Genomic DNA, 19,209 nt, shown 5'->3' with positions numbered 1-19,209 from the left:
TCCCATTATACAGTCTGACTAAAAAGCTGAATAACTCCCAATCTACAGAGTTCTCCGTGGTTTGGATAAAATGTGCAATGTGCTGATTATCCAGTGGTTTAGATGGAAACATTGGCGCTTTCTAGAGCAAGGATGGCTTAATTTTAGCTCGCTAGCATTCATGCTATTTATTTAGCATTAACTTCTTCGGAAGTATCAAATAGTAGGATCTAGCCTAGCAGGAACCGGATACGGTGCTTTAGAGGCGGGACAAGAGCTAGGATTCCATTAAAGTGAACAGCCGGACGGGCCAAACCATTTTGGGAATGAGTGCAGGATTTCAAAAGTGGGTGCAGGTTCTATTTAATATAAGTATTTATAAGTATTTTAACTAGGGATGCCGCCGATTTTTTTATTAATTGCGGGAGAACATGTACCTTCATCAGAGTGGAGAATATAAGTATAAATCAAGTTGAGCAAAGCCTCTCTTCTCTGCCCCTCTCTCTCTCTCTCTCTCTCTCTCTCTCTCTCACACACACACACACACACACACACACACACACACACACACACACACACACACACACACACAGGTAACGATCGCTCGTTAAGTGCCTGCCAGACAAACAATCAGCTGAAATGGAGGCAGCTGTAGAGTTTCTGTCTTTAGATGCTTGTGTGTGTCCAACTGTTTATATCAAGTACTTCACACTAGCCCCTCATGAAACTACTTCTGGGTCCCAGGTAAACGTCTAATAGTTTGGGGTCTTGAGCTAAAGAAATTGGGAACCACAGTGCTAAATCTGAATTGCACTCTTGACAATATGTTTGGCTCGCTTGTGTTTTTGTTACGTGTTGCATGTATAACCCTCACCTTGCCTTGTCCAGTATTTTGTGAAATGTTCAAACAAATGTTTTCTTCCCTGTGAGAACATGTGTTATATCAACCCAGACAGGGTCGTATAGTTGAGATGTCAGTCTAATTAAGTGAAATTGTGGGGAACGCTGTGTATTTTCCACCAGTCTAGTTCCTTAATTATGAAATGCCATTGGAGGTTTACAACCACAGTCTCAGCTGCTTCTGAGCCTCACTCTGCAAAGCCAATCTGAAATGGGAGGGGGGGGGGGAGTGAAAACTAATTTCATAGCCATTCAACCCTTTTGTAAATTGCCACCTCCGTCAAATCTGCATATCGCTTTAAAGGGTAATACGATGACTTTTACAAATTCAATTACTCAAACCTCAATTTCCCTCTGTTCAGTAGCAGTGACATTCACTGTCAGCTGATAGTAGTGTTTTTTTATTTTATTTTTTTTTTATTGAACAGAGGAAATGACTAAAGCTTCAAGACTTGATCTGATTGGCGAGGAACAGATACTATAATTTGTCCTTTTGCCATTTAGATTTTTAAATGTCTCTATACTCTCCCTCTCTATTATACTATCATACAGTTATAGGAGAGTCTCTCTACTATTCACTATGATGTTGTTAGTTACAGCGAGTACACATTAGGCAATTCAGGGTAAAATAAACGGAACAAAACAAAAGCTCTGTAGCCTATGGGTAGTAAATATTCCAACTCTTTATTCTTTGTGTCACATCAAAGCTTAGCATCATTATCGTCTACCTAACAGTGACATCATTATGGAAAAAGAATAAAGTGTTGGATAATTACTACTAACGGGATCATATGTATGTTCCCCCATATACAGTAAGCTAGGAGTTCGGTTTGCAGACCATCTGGTGCACTATTTGTTTTATTATTTTATGAATTCTTGCTGTTTTTAACACCCCGAGCGGCAAGGACGAAGTTCTCCGTTCTATCAATTAGTAACGCCCGACACTCAGGACGGAGATTGATGAAAGGACGGAGATGTATTGATATCCAAACCGATCGCATCGCTCCACAGGCTGGGAGCGTCTGTTGCGCAACATTCAATGTCGAAAATGTTCCCCCCCATTAGAGACCGAAAATCTTAAACCGTGAATAACTCTTGATCTAAATCATTCCGTCCAATTCTAAGCAAAGATTATGTGTTAGACGGCCCATCGCGGTCCCACCGCTAGTCGCCTTAGAATTAATCATACCTCCCGTTGTTGTTGATCGCCTCGGAAGTGTTTTGGTTACATCTAGCTACTTCAGCTACATCCTGGATAGTGCCTGGTGCGTCGCTAAATGTGCTCCGCTGCTATAAATCGCTGTTCGCTCGGATTTAATGGATTAAATAACCCTGGGTGTTTTTAACTAGATGAAACTTTTTTTTTAACAAGCAAATTAATTCAATTCAATCCTATTATAAATGTACCATTTTAGTAAGAAATACATATCCTGTTCACATATCCTGTTCACACAAAAAAGTAGAAGAAGTAACAGGACCTTTTGAACCATCCGGATTTCATATTTGTCCGCAGTGTCAGCCTTAAGACTACATACAGTACCATATAAATGTCCAGCAATAGTCTGTAGTGATTTTTAAGTGATTATTTTGTACTGTTGTGACCAAGAACTGAAACTAGAATTATGTGTTACCACATAATTCAGTTTCTTCTTCCGTCTACACCACAAGAGCCTTCAACAAACCTTAGCTCCTCAGTGGGTGTTAGTTGGCGTGATGGCTTGAGTCTGCGGTAAAAATTACATTTATTTTAACAAAGTCATATGCATTTTGTAAAATGAAAGAAGATCATATTGTTTAACCACAACCCCTTCCCTCTGCTTATAAGACTGTCGAGCTGTGAACATCAAAGATCTTATCATACTTCTCTAGCCGTCAATACTGACTACTGGTTAGATAACCAATGTGCTGGCATGCACACAAACACACACAGTCGCACACGCAAACACGCACGCACGTGCACACACGATCTGTACGCCATCTGTTGGAGTAAAATGATTGACTCTCACATTATTGTGCTCCTCATATTGATGCATGCATCTGGTGTCAAAGAGCCTAATATGTGGTCATTAAAGCACATTTATGATTCTTATAATGAAAGAATGGTATGGATTTCTCTCTCTCTCACACACACACACACACACACACACACACACACACACACACACACACACACACACACACACACAGTATATCTGTCTCTCCCCTTTTCTCTCTCACCCTGCGCTCTCTCAGCTGTTGCTGCAGTCTGCAGATCATTTATTGCTCCTTCTCCCCTCTGTTTAGTGAGTCTCTCCCACCCAGCCTAACGCCTTCAATCATTGCTGGTTTTTTTTGCCTCTCTCTCTCCTGCTCTCCAAGTTAATTCAGCGGTAACTCACCCAGGAATACTAGTGCGTTTCTTGAGATTTAACACACCCATTAGGATTCAAACAGGCCAGTCAATATGATGATCACGCTCATCCTATTAAAACCCATAAATACCAAAAACACCCTCTATGTGGGTAGCTGGGGGAAATATTTACTGAGCGCACTGGGAAATTCTGCCGCTAATAAATGGCCCGATCATCTTTTTGGCAGAGGGAACCCTCTTGGCAGTTGTGTGTGACTGTGTGTGTGTGCGACTGTGCGTGCGTGCATGCGTGCGTGCGTGTCTTTTTGCTCCTAGACGTTTTATGGTATTTTATAGACACGACAATTCCTCATGGAAATGGTCTGGAGGAAAAGCCCTGTTTTCTTTTTCTTTTTTGGTTTGTTTTGCTACAACAAGGCCATTGGAAGAGTCCCCAGGAACTGATAATGGGGCTATGTTTGTCATGCTGTCATCTCTCTTTACCCAACTTCTCCTCCCCCCATCTTATTCAGTCCAATGTTTCTGACCCGAAGCCGATCCCTAGTGTTATCTAACAGACCCTTATTGTTTTTATTGTTGGTGGCCTTGTTCTCTCTGTCTCTCTGTCTCTCTCTCTCTGTCTCTCTCTCTCTGTCTCTCTGTCTCTCTCTCTCTCTCTCTCTCTCTCTCTCTCTCTCTCCGGTCTCCTCAGAGAGGACAGGCCGAAGAGCAGGCTGTGAGGTGTCCTCCCCCCTCCATGCTCTCTGGCCTCTGAACACGCCCCAAGCTGTGCCCACATATCTCCCCATTGCCCCCCATCCCGTTACTCTGTTCTAGCCTCATGTGAAGTGACGGCTGCTCATGGACCCCTGCAGAAACATCTATGCCATCTCTTACGAGCATTGATGTGCGCTGGCCCCGGCCTCAGACTACATACATACTGTGTGCACACACATAAACAGGCACATATACGCACACTACTCACATGTGCTGTCCAACATGATGTACTATCCAGTAGATATAATACATCAGACTTATATAGCGCTTTTCTTAGTACCCAAAGTCACTTTACAAAACAAATCAAAATTAACTACTTTATTATAGCAAACATTGAGCAAAGAATAGAAAAACATTAAGCTAAGACTAAAAGGCAAAAAGGCGGGGATAGTGTGATGTTTGACTAAAGTACACGCACGCACGCACGCACACACACACATTAGCCTGGTGCAGCCAGACTTCATCCGCCCCTATCACAACGCGAGGCTAGTGTACCATGGCAGTATTTATAGTAAGTATTAATTTGAGTCTGTCTGTGTGCCGTTTATGCCCATATGGAGTTCCATGTCAGTCCAATTATGAAGTCTAGGGCAGTCTATGACGTCATATTGATGTCAGGGCACTCAATATACAAGGATTTACAGATCTAATCGATTTTTGGGGGAGATTATCCAACTTACTTCCCGCTTGGTGAATCACGGCCCACCAGGTCCTCGCCGATACAGGTCCACACGGCGAGTTTGAAGTGGGTCAGTCCTTATATGGGCATTCCCGGGCATAGCTTTCGGATCAGCGGTTCTGGAGGCTGTTTAACTTGACATTGCATATTCCAAGCAGGAGTCGAAGTCTCCGAGCAATGCACAGTTGCACAGTTTACAGCTATTATGATCATTCTAATGTTGATTAATATACGGTACATTTATGCTGATCTTTTGTTTAATGGTTATTAATGATAAGCACACCAAATGTTGGTAACCCGTAGATGTATACATATTTGTCCTTGTAGGACAAATGTTTTGACTGTATGAGAAGAAGGTCAATATCCTGACCGAGAATGAGCCAAACTGTTTCTGGAGGCCGTTCAGCACTATATATAAAGATAACTATAACTATATCGTTCACCTGTACCTCTGCCATCCACTTGGCTTAGATCGATATTCACTATATTTGTATACTGTAGTTATAGTGCTCAGTTTGAATGGCCCTTTACTCTGCTTTGTCAATAACAGCATTCCCATAACAGACATTTCCAATGTGAAACGGCAACCCTAGCTAATAATCATACAGGCTGAATAGAAAAGACAAACATAATCATCCAACACACAAAACAATACTGATGTTTTATATATATATATATATATATATATATATATCAAATACATTTTATTAATGTAATTTATTTGTGCGTGTTATACCGGTAAGTATTATTTTTGTTGTATGACTGATGACATTATATATCCATAACATAAGCAAGCAGTACGCTAGCAGACAATACACCAGTAACTAGTTCTTTCTTTCAATCATTTTATTATTATTTTCACAATCTTATACACAGATACAGTATGCCGGCTGCTTTCTAATGTTTTGATAATTCGTGCGACAGATGTATGCATATGACGGCATAGAGTTTCATGTGACAAGCTTAAAGTAGTGTATTTAAGAAGAAGATGATCAGGTAATATAATAAAATGATTGAAAGAAAGAACTAATGTATTGTCTGCTAGCGTGCTGCTTGCTTATGTTATGGAATGGATGTACATGTTGACTTTTACAACTTTGTCATCAGTAATTCAACAAAATACTTAATACTTTAACACGCACAAATAAATTGCATCAAACAGGCCTCCAGGACGGGATTGGAATATAGGCTGTGGGGGCTGCACCTCCTGGTTGCAGAGGATCTCTTTTTCTACTTTGGTATTTCGTGCATTTGACTGGCACTGGCCTCATGTGTGGCGGGGGGGGGGGGTTGTGTTAACAGGCTATACATTAGTATACAATTGGTACAGTATACAGTACATAATTTTTCTTTAGAAACAAGCCCAAATAATAATAATAATAATAATAATAAGCATACATGGCAACACTGCCATTTCAGTAATTCAACCATTCCCTTTACTTAAAAAGTGCATTTATGCAGTGCTTATAATTTAGATCTCAGTCTCTGGCTGCGGTTATTGAGCCGGCAACATTAACCTCCCTCTTCAACTGGCTCTATCTCTTTCCATCATGCCAGAGAAAAGTCCCCTGGCACTGTGGTAAGAGCGTGGGTAGGGTATGGATTGGGGCTTATGTTACAGATCACGTTTCTTTCATTGTATATTTCTATTTATTTTGTTGTTGTTACCGTGATCTCTTCGAAAATCTGCTAAACAATTCAATCCCCGGTTGGTCCTGCGGTGTGCTTCACAATAGACTATTGGGATGCGGATAATGAGAACTGAGGCGAAATGCATCCAGTTTGCCATTCATTTGGGACATGAGTAAATTGCTTTTTTTTATCTCTGGATGCCGTCAAGTCGAACAGGTGGAAGACTTGGCCTGAATACTTGCCTGTATGTTGTAATGATGAACTGAAGGTTATTGACAATGACAAAATACCACAGCAGTGCACAATACGTCTAATTGAAAGGCGAGAAGCTGGCAGGGCAGAGCATTTATTTATATAGCGTGGTCCTCTGCGTGCATTACGCCCAGTGTTGCACATGTACATTATGCTTATTATAAGTGATGTTGGGCTTGTTTTTCTGTTAGTATTGGTAGTTGCACGTTGCGGTTTTTTGGGACTTTTGCTTATTTGGGCTTGTTTCCTACTGAAACTAGTGGTTCTGAAAATATTTTGTGCCAGGGACTCCCGTATCAGATTTGTATTGTTAAAATGTTGTCAAAAATATTCCAAAATTACCATAGTTTGTCCTAAAAAATGCCCTCTGTCACTGGTGAAAGGAAGGAAGCGGCAACTGTGCCACTGTCCTGTCCTGGGCCACATCACATGTCACATGCCAAATCAATGCCCTGGGCTCTATAATCTCATTATCTCTTTGCCTGTGCATTTTATATAAGACCATTAGCTTAGCTGTCACGGGCCAGCAGAATTGCAGGCTTACCTTTTCTTGTAGCATCACTGTCTGGCAGCCACACATTGACATTTAGACATCTCTCTTCTGTGGCTTCTTCTCAGTTAGAACTCCCCCATTTGACACTCTGCGTCGCAGTTGCTTTGTTTAGAAGTTAATTCATTTAACAGTGAAGATGTGGGCCATAACTCATAAACATGAGCTCCAGGGAAATGAGGGGAAAATATCCCATACTACTATTTACTATTTACATTAGCTCCGCTGTGGTCACGCAAAACACGGATCCTCAGTAACCCACCGTCAACATGAAGGTCTCTCACATGATTCGTGCAGGCGACCCTCAACGACCCTATATGCCACTTATTTTCCACGCACTGTTCTGAGAGTTACTTTATTTTTACTCTGCACTTTCTGAACTTCCTGTCAGTCTCATTCATTCATGCTCTCATTATTCTGTTGCTTCTCTACATGCATGACTGGTGTTCGCAACGCACCTGATGCCTGCATGTATCTAAGCAGTGGCTCCCATTTCTCTATTGTTACTTTCACTCCCAATCAACAAAAGACAAAAATAATTGCTAACCCATGTTGAGCTCTTCTAACAAGTAAAAACTGGGTAGAACTTTTTTATCCAGTTTTATATTATTTAATATAACCCCCCCATCAGTGCTGACTTTGATTGATTGATTGATTGATTGAAATATTTATTAACAGTTTGTAGAATTACAGTACATTTCAAGCACAAACTCAATACAAAGACTGTTAACTGTGAGTGGACGACCCAATTAAGCATTACACTTGTTTACAGCAGGGTCCACATTGTTCAATTCATCAAAACATTTAGAGACATACAAATAGACACTTCTATGTAGTTAAAAAACAGAACAGGAATTCATCATATAGGAAGCAAAAAGGGAAAAGATACATATACAGTGAGGGGGAAAGGGGGGGGGATTCAGATTTTACAGAGGCCAGTTTCGAATTGCAGCCATCCGTAGGTGCCCTTTGAGAGCGGTTTTGAAGGAGTCAAGGGATTCACATGTCTTAATGACTGTTGGTAGGGCGTTCCACATTTTGGTGGCATAGGAGCGAAAATAATTAAGTCCCTTGTTTGTGCCAAATCTGGGTTGTACATGGTTTGTTGCACTCCCTCTGGTGTTGTGGGTGTGGACTTCGTTTACATTAAGGAAGTATATAGACAGGTACATGGGTATCTTGGTGGTGTATCGAATCTTGTGGACCAGACCCATTGCAAGATGCTGTATTCTGTCGTCGACCCTAAGCCATCCCAGCCTGTCAAAGTGGGCAGGGGTGAGGTGGGTTCGGGGGGTGAGGCCAAGAAGGAGCCTGACCAGTTTGTTTTGGGAGGTCTGGAGCCTTGTTTTAAGGGCCTTTGAGGTGCTGTGGTACCAAGAGGTGGATGCATAGTCAAAGAAACCTTGTACGAGGGCTCCTGTTAAGGTCTTCAAGGTGTTTTTGTTGACCAGTGAAGTGAGGAGATCCTGTAAAGGAATCTTGTTCTTTGATTGACTTTTTTGATTACGTTGGTGGCCATTTTATCACCGGAAAGATTGGCCTCCAGGATGGAACCTAGGTAGGTAATTTCATCTTTTCGTGTGATAATATTGTCACCCACTCTAACCAAGAAGCCATCTGCCTTGCTGAGATTACTATTAGATCCGAAGAGAATGGATTCAGTTTTTCCCAGGTGTAAGGATAGTTTGTTATCAGCGACGTGTTTGGATGCTCCACAGCAGTCATCTTCTTGTACAGTACCTGCATTCATTGGCATCCCCCCGCCTCTCTCTCTGTTTCATCTTCCTCCCTCATTTGCATTCTTCATTTTACCCACAGTCAATTTATTCATCACCAGCTCAAGGACAGGCACTTAAATACTTAGATGCAACGTTGAGATTATTTTAATGCAGTATTGTCCACTCCAGTATAAATTGGATAAAAACAACTTGATAGCCATATTGTGCACTAACAAATGAGGGACGAAGCTGTTTGAACAGCTCCGACAAAGGACTGCACACTGCGGGTATACAGTAGAGTGCATGCAGTGCCCCAATAGTCCATGCCCACACTTTCTACGTACATGCCTATCTAACTTGTCATGAATACAGGGCCATTGCATTCCTACAAAAAATGCTGTTTAGACCAAAAGATCAGGAGTCAAATGTTTAAATCCACTTCACTTTTGAAACTGTGTATAGACCGTTGTATTAGATGGCTCATCATGATGATTCATTATCACAACTCTGCAAAGTGTTTGAAGTGAAGTGTTGTGATGCTGGTGAAGTATTGAATGTGTGTCTTCTGGACTAGGTTATGTAGTCACTTATTTTGTTTTTGCTTAGATCATTCTTGTGTGCTTTTTGAATTGACTAGGGACTGGATTTGTGTGTTAACTTGCAGTTCTGAGTGTAGTGCTGTTAAAGTCAGGCTTTGTTTTGGTCATTTTATTTGGAAGTCTCAGTCTGAAACGGAAGCCTGTATGTTTCTGAACCAATCAGAGTGGCCCATCCCTTCAGACTATTGGACGTTAACAAATAAAACGGAGCTAACAGTCTAATAGAAGGCAACACAGAGTCTGCTCTGGGCCATGGAATAAACCTTGTTTTGACCACAAGGAATAGGAGATACAGGCGATTGAAAGAAACAGATAGAATTGCTGAATATGGTGACGATGATTTTAATGCCGCCATCCTGTGTTATTGACAGCACCAGCTAGCAACCCGACGCTAACGTGAGTAGCATTATGACTTGATCAATAAAAAGCGCTATAAAAGCCCAATTGCCGTAGATCAACGCCAATAGCGTTAAGCGTAACATTAATGAATTGCTTTTAATTGACGTAGATCAAGGTTAATTTATATTCATACGGGTAGCGCTATGTCATCACGCAGCGCGCTTTTGGAAGTAATTAAAATTGTCTTCTTATGGACTTTTGATAGAAAAATACATTGTTCTCATCGTTTTGGTATCTACTGTTATAGGTATGCCCATAATAGCCATGGATATGCTCTAAAAGTGAAAAAACATATTTTTGTTATTTCACTTGAAGTAGCTGTTCTGCCACAGCGTGCATGCTGATTGGCTCATTAAATACACCTGCTACACACACTTGCTACACACACACACGGGTGACAAAATAACTTGACCAATGACTACTGACAACCTGAATGACATTCCTTAAGCGATCGTGCTCTGATTGGTTCCAGGTCTGATCCGTCTGCGCTCCACCCCGCCCCCCCGCCTCCAGGGGGTGGAGTATGTCCTGAATGTCACGGCCACGGACGACAACGCGTCGGGCGGACCGCAGCCACTGTCGGCCACGGCCCAGGTCGTTGTGGGAGTGGACGACGTCAACAACAACAAACCTGTCTTTGAGAAGGTAAGTCAGTCTCACACACACACACACACACACACACATACACACGCACACGCACACTTGCGCGCACGCATGCGCACACAGCCACTGCCACACAGACACTGATTAAACTTAATTTAGTCTAGTTCTTTATCAGCAATTGTTGGAAAGCAATAAAGGTGTCTGATAAGCAGCAACTTCCCCCATTGCCACACAATCCTGCTTACTTGCTGTTTTACTTCCACTTCATGTTTTCTCAGTATATATCTCAGTGGCTTATCTACTTATTAGCCGTCTCCACGCACATACGCTCACACGCGCACGCACACATACATGCACGAAAGCACGCACTCACGCACACACACAAACACACACACACGTCACACACACATACACACGTACACACACTACTTGTCCCATGCCACTTTCTTCCATTTACTGCTATCCTTTCCTCTCCCAAACTCATGAACCCCACCCCCTCCCTATTCTCTCCATCTTGTCTTATTTATTGCTGCGCTCTCTGGAGGAGCGATTAGCCAGCCTGACCCCGCGCCTGCTCCGTACATCATCGTAGCCTTTTAATTAAGGCTTTGTGGGATGTGCGGGAAACACACTAGGCTTCCCTGGCTTCACTTCACCTGCCTCTCTGTCCATGTCTCAATTTTAAATGAGGCAGCTTTCTTTCTTTTTTCCCCCTCCTTCCTGGGTCCCTCGAGGTATGCGAGCAGCGGAGATTAGGAGGGAGCCTTGCTGAGTAAAGCTTGTTCACGCTCTCCCGGGGAAAGCAAAAGCCCTGAGTGTTTTTCCTGTGGCTTCACCTGTTAGGATGCAGAGGAGAGGGAAGACAAGTCAAGAGCACTTTTAATTTCCCCTTACGTAAACATGACATAAGCAGAGGCCAAGTAACAGGGAAAATGAAAGAAAGAAAGAAAGAACAGTGAGATATCAGCAGGATGGAAATAGCTACTAGGGGTGTAACGATATGTTAACAGCGATACGATACGTATCACGATACATGGTTGACGATACGATACATGGACAATATTGGTTCATTATGGCGATATACGATACGATTCAGTGATTTAAAATCAATACAGTAACTATTTAGCAAAGACTTTGTGTGAAACATGTGGATAGAGCAGGTTGTTTAAGGTAAACAAGTAAACATTAATTATTATGGATAAAAAGTAAAGGCAAATACATGGACATTTTATTTAAACACATATGGGCAAACCTGTACCTTGACATGAACACAGAGAATATACACATTTATCGATAGACGATAGACGTGTAGCGATATGGAAAAGTAATTAAATAAATGTTTTTCTCTTAAAATTGCTAAATGCAGCGCACAAGTGCTTAGTATTGATCCAATCTTTTTTTCTTTTTTTTAACGATTCGATACTGATTATTTGCAATTCAAACGATACGATACAAAGTGAAACGATACGATATGTTGAGTTAACATTTCGATATACTTTGATTATTATTATTTCTTTTTAATATTTTTTATCCCACGATTTTGCAACCCAGTGTCAATTATCTAGCTACACTTCCTCTGCCAACCTGGGGGGGCAGCGGACTGACCTCATGCCTCCTTCTATGCATGCAGAGTCCAAGCTGCTTCTTTTCACCTGACAGGGGGGGAATTTCCATGGCCGGACGTAGCTCGTGGAAGGAACACATTACACAGTTCCTTTCCCCTCCATCAGGCGCTGGCCAGGGGAGGTAGTTTTAGAGACCAGGATTACTGCATGTTTTTGTGAGGGTACCTACCCTAGGGGACACGGGGAGAACATGCAAACTCCACACAGAAAGGCCCTTTCGCCAACCCCGCCTCGGGTATGGGCACTGTTGATCCGTGCTTGAGGCTACTTTCTCATTGATGGCCATGGCTTTGCCCTGTTTAGCACTGCTCCTGCTTGTGACAGTACTCAGCTGTCAGTAAGCCGGGAGATCAAAATTAAACACATTTCATCTTTAACCGAATAGTAGGGCTCATGGCAAGTGATTCCACACACAGACGCACGCACGCACAAATAATCAGCTATTGATCTAAAGTTCTAAACCTTTCCTTGGCTGCTGTGTCTCCTCATGTCCCTGCCTCCTCTCACTGTTGCAGTGTCATCAGTATCGAGAGAGAACAACGGTTCTGGAGAACCTGCCGGCGGGGACGCTGGTTCTGCAGGTCCACGCCGTGGATGCAGATGAGGGTTCTAATGGCAGAGTGACCTACGGCTTCATGCACAAAGACTCTACAGTGCCAGCCTTCAGCATTCACCCCGACACAGGTAACCTGTGTGTGTGTGTGTGTGTGTGTGTGTGTGTGTGTGTGTGTGTGTGTGTGTGTGTGTGTGTGTGTGTGTGTGTGTGTGTGTGTGTGTGTGTGTGTGTGTGTGTGTGTGTGTGTGTGTGTGTGTGTGTGTGTGTGTGTGTGTGTGTTCAGATGTGGCATTTTAGAAAAACGTTGCATTGAAAAGAAGGGTATTACACTCAGCATGTGGCTGTAGCATATACAGTACGTGTGAGCTTCTAGCTAAACTTGCTGTATGCGGTTTTTAAATCCTTATTAAAGACTCATTTTTACTCTATCGCTTTTAATTCAATTTAATTTAAGTCTGCCCACGTGCTATGTTCCTATGGACTGCCAATTGCATTTTACATTTTGCTCTCTCTTTGAAATTATTGCTTTATTTTATCCCTTTTTCTGTTTGCTTGTGTTTGTAATTATGCTTTGCAAATGTGAAGCGCTTTGGTTCGACCTTGGTCGATGTAAATGCGCTGTATAAATAAAGTTTGATTTGATTTGATTTGATTTATGCAAGCCACTCTCCTCAGTCCCAAAAGCTGAAAACCAACCAAATCAATTTGGTCTAAAACAACATCATTTTATTGAAACATACTGGCTGGATTGCCATGGAATTTGCCGTGCCCCTTCGTGCTCCCCAGAAAATGATTTAGGTGACCCAATGATCTGTCGTTAAACTGTGACAGGCCTGATCACTGACAACAATCAGATGAGATATAGGTAGGTTGAGAAATGGCACCAGGAGAACAACATGGCTTGCAATTTCGACAAGACTAACTAACTCACCGTGGACTACAAGAAGTCAGGCAGAGAGCACACCCCCATAGATGGGGGCACAGTGGATAGGGTCAGCGATTTCTAATTCCTTTGAGTTTGCACCACTGAGAAACTCACCTGGGGCATGCTCACAGAATGAGTGGTGAACAAGGTACGACAAAGCCACTATTCTCATCTTAACCCATTGCTGAGACAACTGCAGTTCGTGCACATTTACAGGCCAAAAACTCAAGGACTACATTTGGTGCAGGGGCTGTGCGCATCCCCTGAATTGCTAACTGTCCACAATCAACAGTTGTCCATCTACTCTGTATGGGATCTGGTGTGGATGGGTGAGTCTGGTAATTGGCACGGAGAGCATGGAGAAATATAAATTCTCTACATGGTGGGAGTTGGCTGGAAACAGCCTCCCCTCTCCTGGCACAGAAAAGCTGGTATAGCGGATCTCGTTCACGTCACTGGAGGTGGTCCCAGACAGGTACCAGTGAACTGCTGCAGTTGGTCAAAGAGCTCTGTTGAAACATCCCAAGTCTGGTCAAGTTTATTTAAATGTCTCCTGAAAATCTGGGTTTTTCTTCAATAACCTAACCTCAACTAAATAACAATCAGTTTTCCATGACCAGCAAAGGCACTCACAGTGTCACATCCTGTAAATGCGTGTAGCCTAGCTTGTGTATGTCCACAAACCGTGTGCGGTTTTGTGTACCACACTTCTGATAGATAGGACAGGTGTGTGTGTGTGTGTGTGTGTGTGTGTGTGTGTGTGTGTGTGTGTGTGTGTGTGTGTGTGTGTGTGTGTGTGTGTGTGTGTGTGTGTGTGTGTGTGTGTGTGTGTGTGTGTGTGTGTGTGTGTGTGTGTGTGTGTGTGTGTGTGTGTGTGTGTGCGCGTGGGTGATGGAACTGGAATGGAACTCTGGGATTTGTATTACTAAACACACACTTGATGTGAACAGTATCACAAAAGCACAAAATCAGAAGATCTTCAGGAGTGTGACTTAAGTTGACTTGCAATCTATAATGGAACTTCTCTGTCCCTCCAAGTAAGGACCATGTCAGGATAGCAGGGGGGGTTAAGATGTGCTGTTGTGATTGCTTATTTAGGTTGTAGTGTGAAGGACTTATAACTTGTATAGTTCATGTAGTTCACAGAAACATTCTAACATTTGTATGGTTTAAGGTGCTATTTTATCATGTACATTAGTGAGGACCAATTATATGAAGATAGGTTGAAAAGTGGTCCAATTTTGAGGTATTTTTACTTTACTGGAGTATTTCCAATGCGCGCGCATGCACACGCACACACACACACACACACACACACACACACACACACACACACACACACATTAAAGACTAAATGATCCGGCAAATACACTTTGTTAAGACTACTTTATTCATTAAATTAACCATATATTCATTACATACAGGAACTTGTTCATTGTTGTCTTAATGGCTGCATTTATCATAATGACCACATCAACGCAGAAGGCTACAAGGTGGCGCGACCAGTGGTTCCCATACTACTGTAGATAGGGTGCGTTGGCGCCATTGTTGCAGTTGTACAGTCTATTAATCCTCACGATATCGATATAGGACATGCCCTGTCTCTGGCCGATCTGCACATTGGAGTATGGGATGGGGGTGATGCTGTCTTTGCCATAATTGATAGAGAAGGCCGTCCTACCATAGTGCATGATGGAGGAATAGTCATAGGGGGTGCCCAGGTTGTTAGTGTTCTGCCTGTAGAAGTTGTGGTCGGTGTCGGGGTCGATGTTTTCCCAGTTGATACGGACGTACTGGTCACGGTCGCTTCTGGTCTGCTCGTGCTGGAAACCCAGGGCATGGATGAGCTCGTGCTGGATGATGCCGTGGTACATGCAGCCCGTACGGTTGAGAGACAGCAACTGCTTGCCTCCGGTTTTGCCCAGAGAAGAGAAGCAGCCGTCTTTGTTCTCAATGCTGATGTAGTCGTGCTGGTTCTGACGTAACTCAAAGCGGATGCAGGTGTTGTAGGCGAACCACTGCATGGCATATTGGACCTTTCGCATCTCCCATGCTTGAAATTCGCTGCTCATCGTGTAGGGAATTGTCACCAAGCCTCTAGCGTCTTTGTTCCACCGGCAGTTATAAGAATACCAACAGTTCATGGCGTTTCTGGTTCTGGGAACAAGCATGTCTCCCTCCATCAGCATCTCACTGGAGCCATTGTTGGAGGACAGAATCATGGTGCTGATGTCCATCTGGTGGCCGTCCATCTGGACTTCTGATCCACTTCCTTCTTCCAGGATGGGATCGGCCCAGGAGAGACCCAGCAGTAGCAGGAGGCTGAGAAAGAGCTTCATCTTCACGGCCTGTCTGGGGGCTCTTTAGAGTCTGATGTGACACCGTCTTAGTGTGCTGGAAATGCTTTGCAGCTTGGTGACAGAGTCTACAGAGTCCTTAGCCTTTATACTGACCCTCATAGGTGTGTCTGCTGGAGGATTAAGGGTTGTGTCCAGACCCCTAAAGCCTAAACAAACAGAAGGTTTGATCCTCAGACCACCCTGCTGTTTCAACAATTGTCTGTATTCCGCAGTCATTAAAATTACGTCAATAGAATAGGATGAGAAACATTTTAAATAACCATGGCTGGGTTTATGAAGATGATTATGATGATCATGATAGTCTGCTACACTGTGCTACTGCAGTATATCCATGGCACCTTTTGGTCAGAATTATAATTCAACTAATTTCAACTTGTGTTAATAGTTTGGTGTATGTGGCGGTGGGAGGGGGAGCAGTTGTCCTGCCATTTTGGTCTCTTCCTGGCTAAGCAGGGGAGTTCTTTACATAGAGAACTACAGTATGTAGGCCTATTACAGTTAATTCAGTTTCTCTAAACCATGTAAGTGTAAGGCACCAACCTGCTCATCATCTTGCTCGAAGACACTTCGACATGCAGCCACGAGTAGCATAGCATGGGATACCTTCCCACTGTATGTCGTTTAGTGAAACAGCATACAATGGCAGCACTAGAAAACTGCCGGCGAGTGAGCGAGCGACGCACGCACACGCACACGCACACACACACACACACACACACACACACACACACACACACACACACACACACACACACACACACACACACACACACACACACACACAGGAAACCTCATAACTCCATTTTTTTAATCAGTGCTATTCAACACCCTTTACGTCTGTGTGTTGTTTTGGAAATATTGAACCAATGGAAGTAGTAAAAGTGCTTTGGACAAAAGCTCTTAACGCCATTGGACTCTCAAAATGTCTGCTAAAGCAACTAACTCCACCACCTCTCCCCCTCTCATGGAAGTAATTGATGATATATAAAATTACAACACCAACTTTGATGAGGCTGTATTGCTTTGTTTTAAAAATATACGTTTTTCTTAATTTCCTGAAAGTTATGAGTTTTGAGGTTTCCTCCCGACAGCAGATTATATATATATATACAGTATATACTGTATGCACACATTAATTATATTTGCACACTTTGAGTGTATTTAAGGCTGTAAAACTATTTCAAATAGTAATCAGATCAGCTTAAAAGCTTGTGTGTGTGTGTGTGTGTGTGTGTGTGTGTGTGTGTGTGTGTGTGTGTGTGTGTGTGTGTGTGTGTGTGTGTGTGTGTGTGTGTGTGTGTGTGTGTGTGTGTGTGTGTGTTTGTGTTATCTCTAAGTTAAGTCTAGTTGTGTGATCCTCATTTACATGTTTATTACTTGTTTTCCTGAGTTGAGTTGTGTGCTGGGGTACAACCTTTTTTTTGTTTGAGAGTCCCTGACTGTTCCATGTAATGTCTAAATGGTTTCTACATCCTCATAAACCCATAAAAAGACATATCACTCATGATTCTACTGTATCTGTTGTTATATTATGATGTTGATCATGGTTCAAACATCAGAAATGTGCATACAAGTGAATACTTGTTTTAGTTCAGACAACAATGAATTATGTGGTTTTGTATAATCAGAGTATACCCCTAAAATGGTATACAGCTGCCCTTCTGAAACTGCTATCACACATTTTACTCCTGGATGTCAGACAAACAAAATTATACCACATATGTCTGTCCCTTTTAGTGGCAATGATATCTCACCCGGCCTAAGGACTATGGCTTGGTAGTCTGATTTGATATAATGTTCTTTTGACTCCAGGAGTGATTGTCACAGCCAGGAAGTTTGACCGTGAGCGCCAACGGGAGTATGCTGTAACCGTGACTGCCACTGACCAGGCAGCTGACCCACTGATTGGCATCTGTCAACTCAACATCCTCATCCTGGACCAGAATGACAACAGCCCCAAGTTTGAGAACATCCGATATGAATGTGAGTGCCTTCTAGAGCCTGACACATGCAATATTTCTGATGCTGATTTTGGATACCTAGACCACCAATTACTGATGCTTAGGCCACGATACATGGTTGTCGATACGATACATGGACAATATTGGTTCATTATGGTGATACGATACGATTCAATGATTTAAAATCAATACAGTAACTTTTTAGCAAAGAAACCAGTGTGAAACATGTGGATAGTGCAGTTTTTTAAGGGAAAATGTATGAATATGGATATAAATAATATCAGTGATTCTCTGGTAAATATAGACATTATATTTGAACACATATAGACAAAAACGTATAAATAGAAGTATTTAAACACTCTTTTTCTTCCCTCTTCTTAAAATACAACGCACAAGTACTTATTGTAGTACTTAGCACGAAGCCCGCCATAAACGGCGAACACGGAGGGTTAATTTAGTACCCTAGCCCGCCAAACACGAGACGAGACTCTCGTGTTCCGGGTTTACATTCTTTAATCCATGTTTTGATCCGATTGTATCGTTAGCCACCGGTTGCTAACACAACATCAAGTAGGACAGTGGCCGCGGCCATTTTGAAAATGCGCGCACATCCACTTGCATTCTAAGCCCTGCATTCAAAGCCCTGTATCTCAGAAACGACATTGAGGGGCAGTTTCATTGAGGGTGCAAATAGCGGCCAGGTTCCTTATAAACGCCCGGGGTACAAATCGATTTTGCATATTAACAGTAACAGCCCTGGCTACTATTTGGAAAAATATGGATGTTTGCATAGCAAAACGATACGATACGATACAAAGTCAATGTTGCTAATTACATTTCGATATGCTTAGATTCTTGAAATTAAAATCGATTACTATATTGTTAGACCCCAGATATGTATATAAAATAGAAGTTTTGAACACTGAAAAAAACGTTCACCTCTCGTGGCATGCCCAAAATAGCCCCCAGGTTGAAAGTGGTTAAAAATCATGACACATCGGCTCGGCTGCATAATTGCCGATACGATTCAATGACATCAAATAAGACAATTAAGGGCCACTATATCGCTCAAACAGACATAACTGCCGGGCTCTCTTCTCTTCTAGTCTATTCTCTCAGTATTATCTCTTCTCTCCTCATCTCTTTCCTCTGCTGTCCATAGACTTCCTCCGCGAGGACACAATGATTGGTACTAGCTTCCTCCGTGTGGCAGCGCACGATGATGACTTTGGCACCAATGCAGCTGTTACATACTCTATGTCCAATGAGCAGCCAGAGTACCTCAAGGTTAACGCTCTGACTGGCTGGGTGTATGTCAACCAGCCTATTTCCCAGGTACACGCACGCATGCACACACACACACAC

At 42.6% G+C, this 19,209-nt stretch overlaps 2 protein-coding genes across 2 annotated transcripts in view; one reads left to right on the top strand and one right to left on the bottom strand.

Annotated features, from left to right (window-relative positions):
• Positions 1–19,209, top strand: part of LOC308319426 (neural-cadherin) — a gene marked incomplete at both ends in the record, with an annotated part of 307,480 nt that overhangs the window by 132,741 nt on the left and 155,530 nt on the right. The window contains 4 exons of the mRNA XM_080769498.1: positions 10,287–10,459; positions 12,558–12,726; positions 17,696–17,866; positions 19,007–19,179. Coding sequence (XP_080625624.1) covers positions 10,287–10,459; positions 12,558–12,726; positions 17,696–17,866; positions 19,007–19,179 — 686 coding nt within the window. The remainder of the gene's footprint in view (positions 1–10,286; positions 10,460–12,557; positions 12,727–17,695; positions 17,867–19,006; positions 19,180–19,209) is intronic.
• On the bottom strand, positions 15,041–15,862 carry LOC308314478 (hatching enzyme 1.2-like; the record flags this gene model as incomplete). The annotated part of the gene is made up of 1 exon (XM_080762109.1): positions 15,041–15,862. The coding sequence occupies one exon, from the start codon at positions 15,860–15,862 to the stop codon at positions 15,041–15,043; it is 822 nt and encodes a 273-aa protein (XP_080618235.1).

The sequence above is a fragment of the Protomyctophum bolini genome (assembly GCF_963924005.1).
Source record: "Protomyctophum bolini genome assembly, chromosome: 1".
Lineage (NCBI taxonomy): Eukaryota > Metazoa > Chordata > Actinopteri > Myctophiformes > Myctophidae > Protomyctophum > Protomyctophum bolini.
Note: the sequence above shows the minus strand (reverse complement) of the source record. Positions and strands in the feature narration are given on the sequence as shown.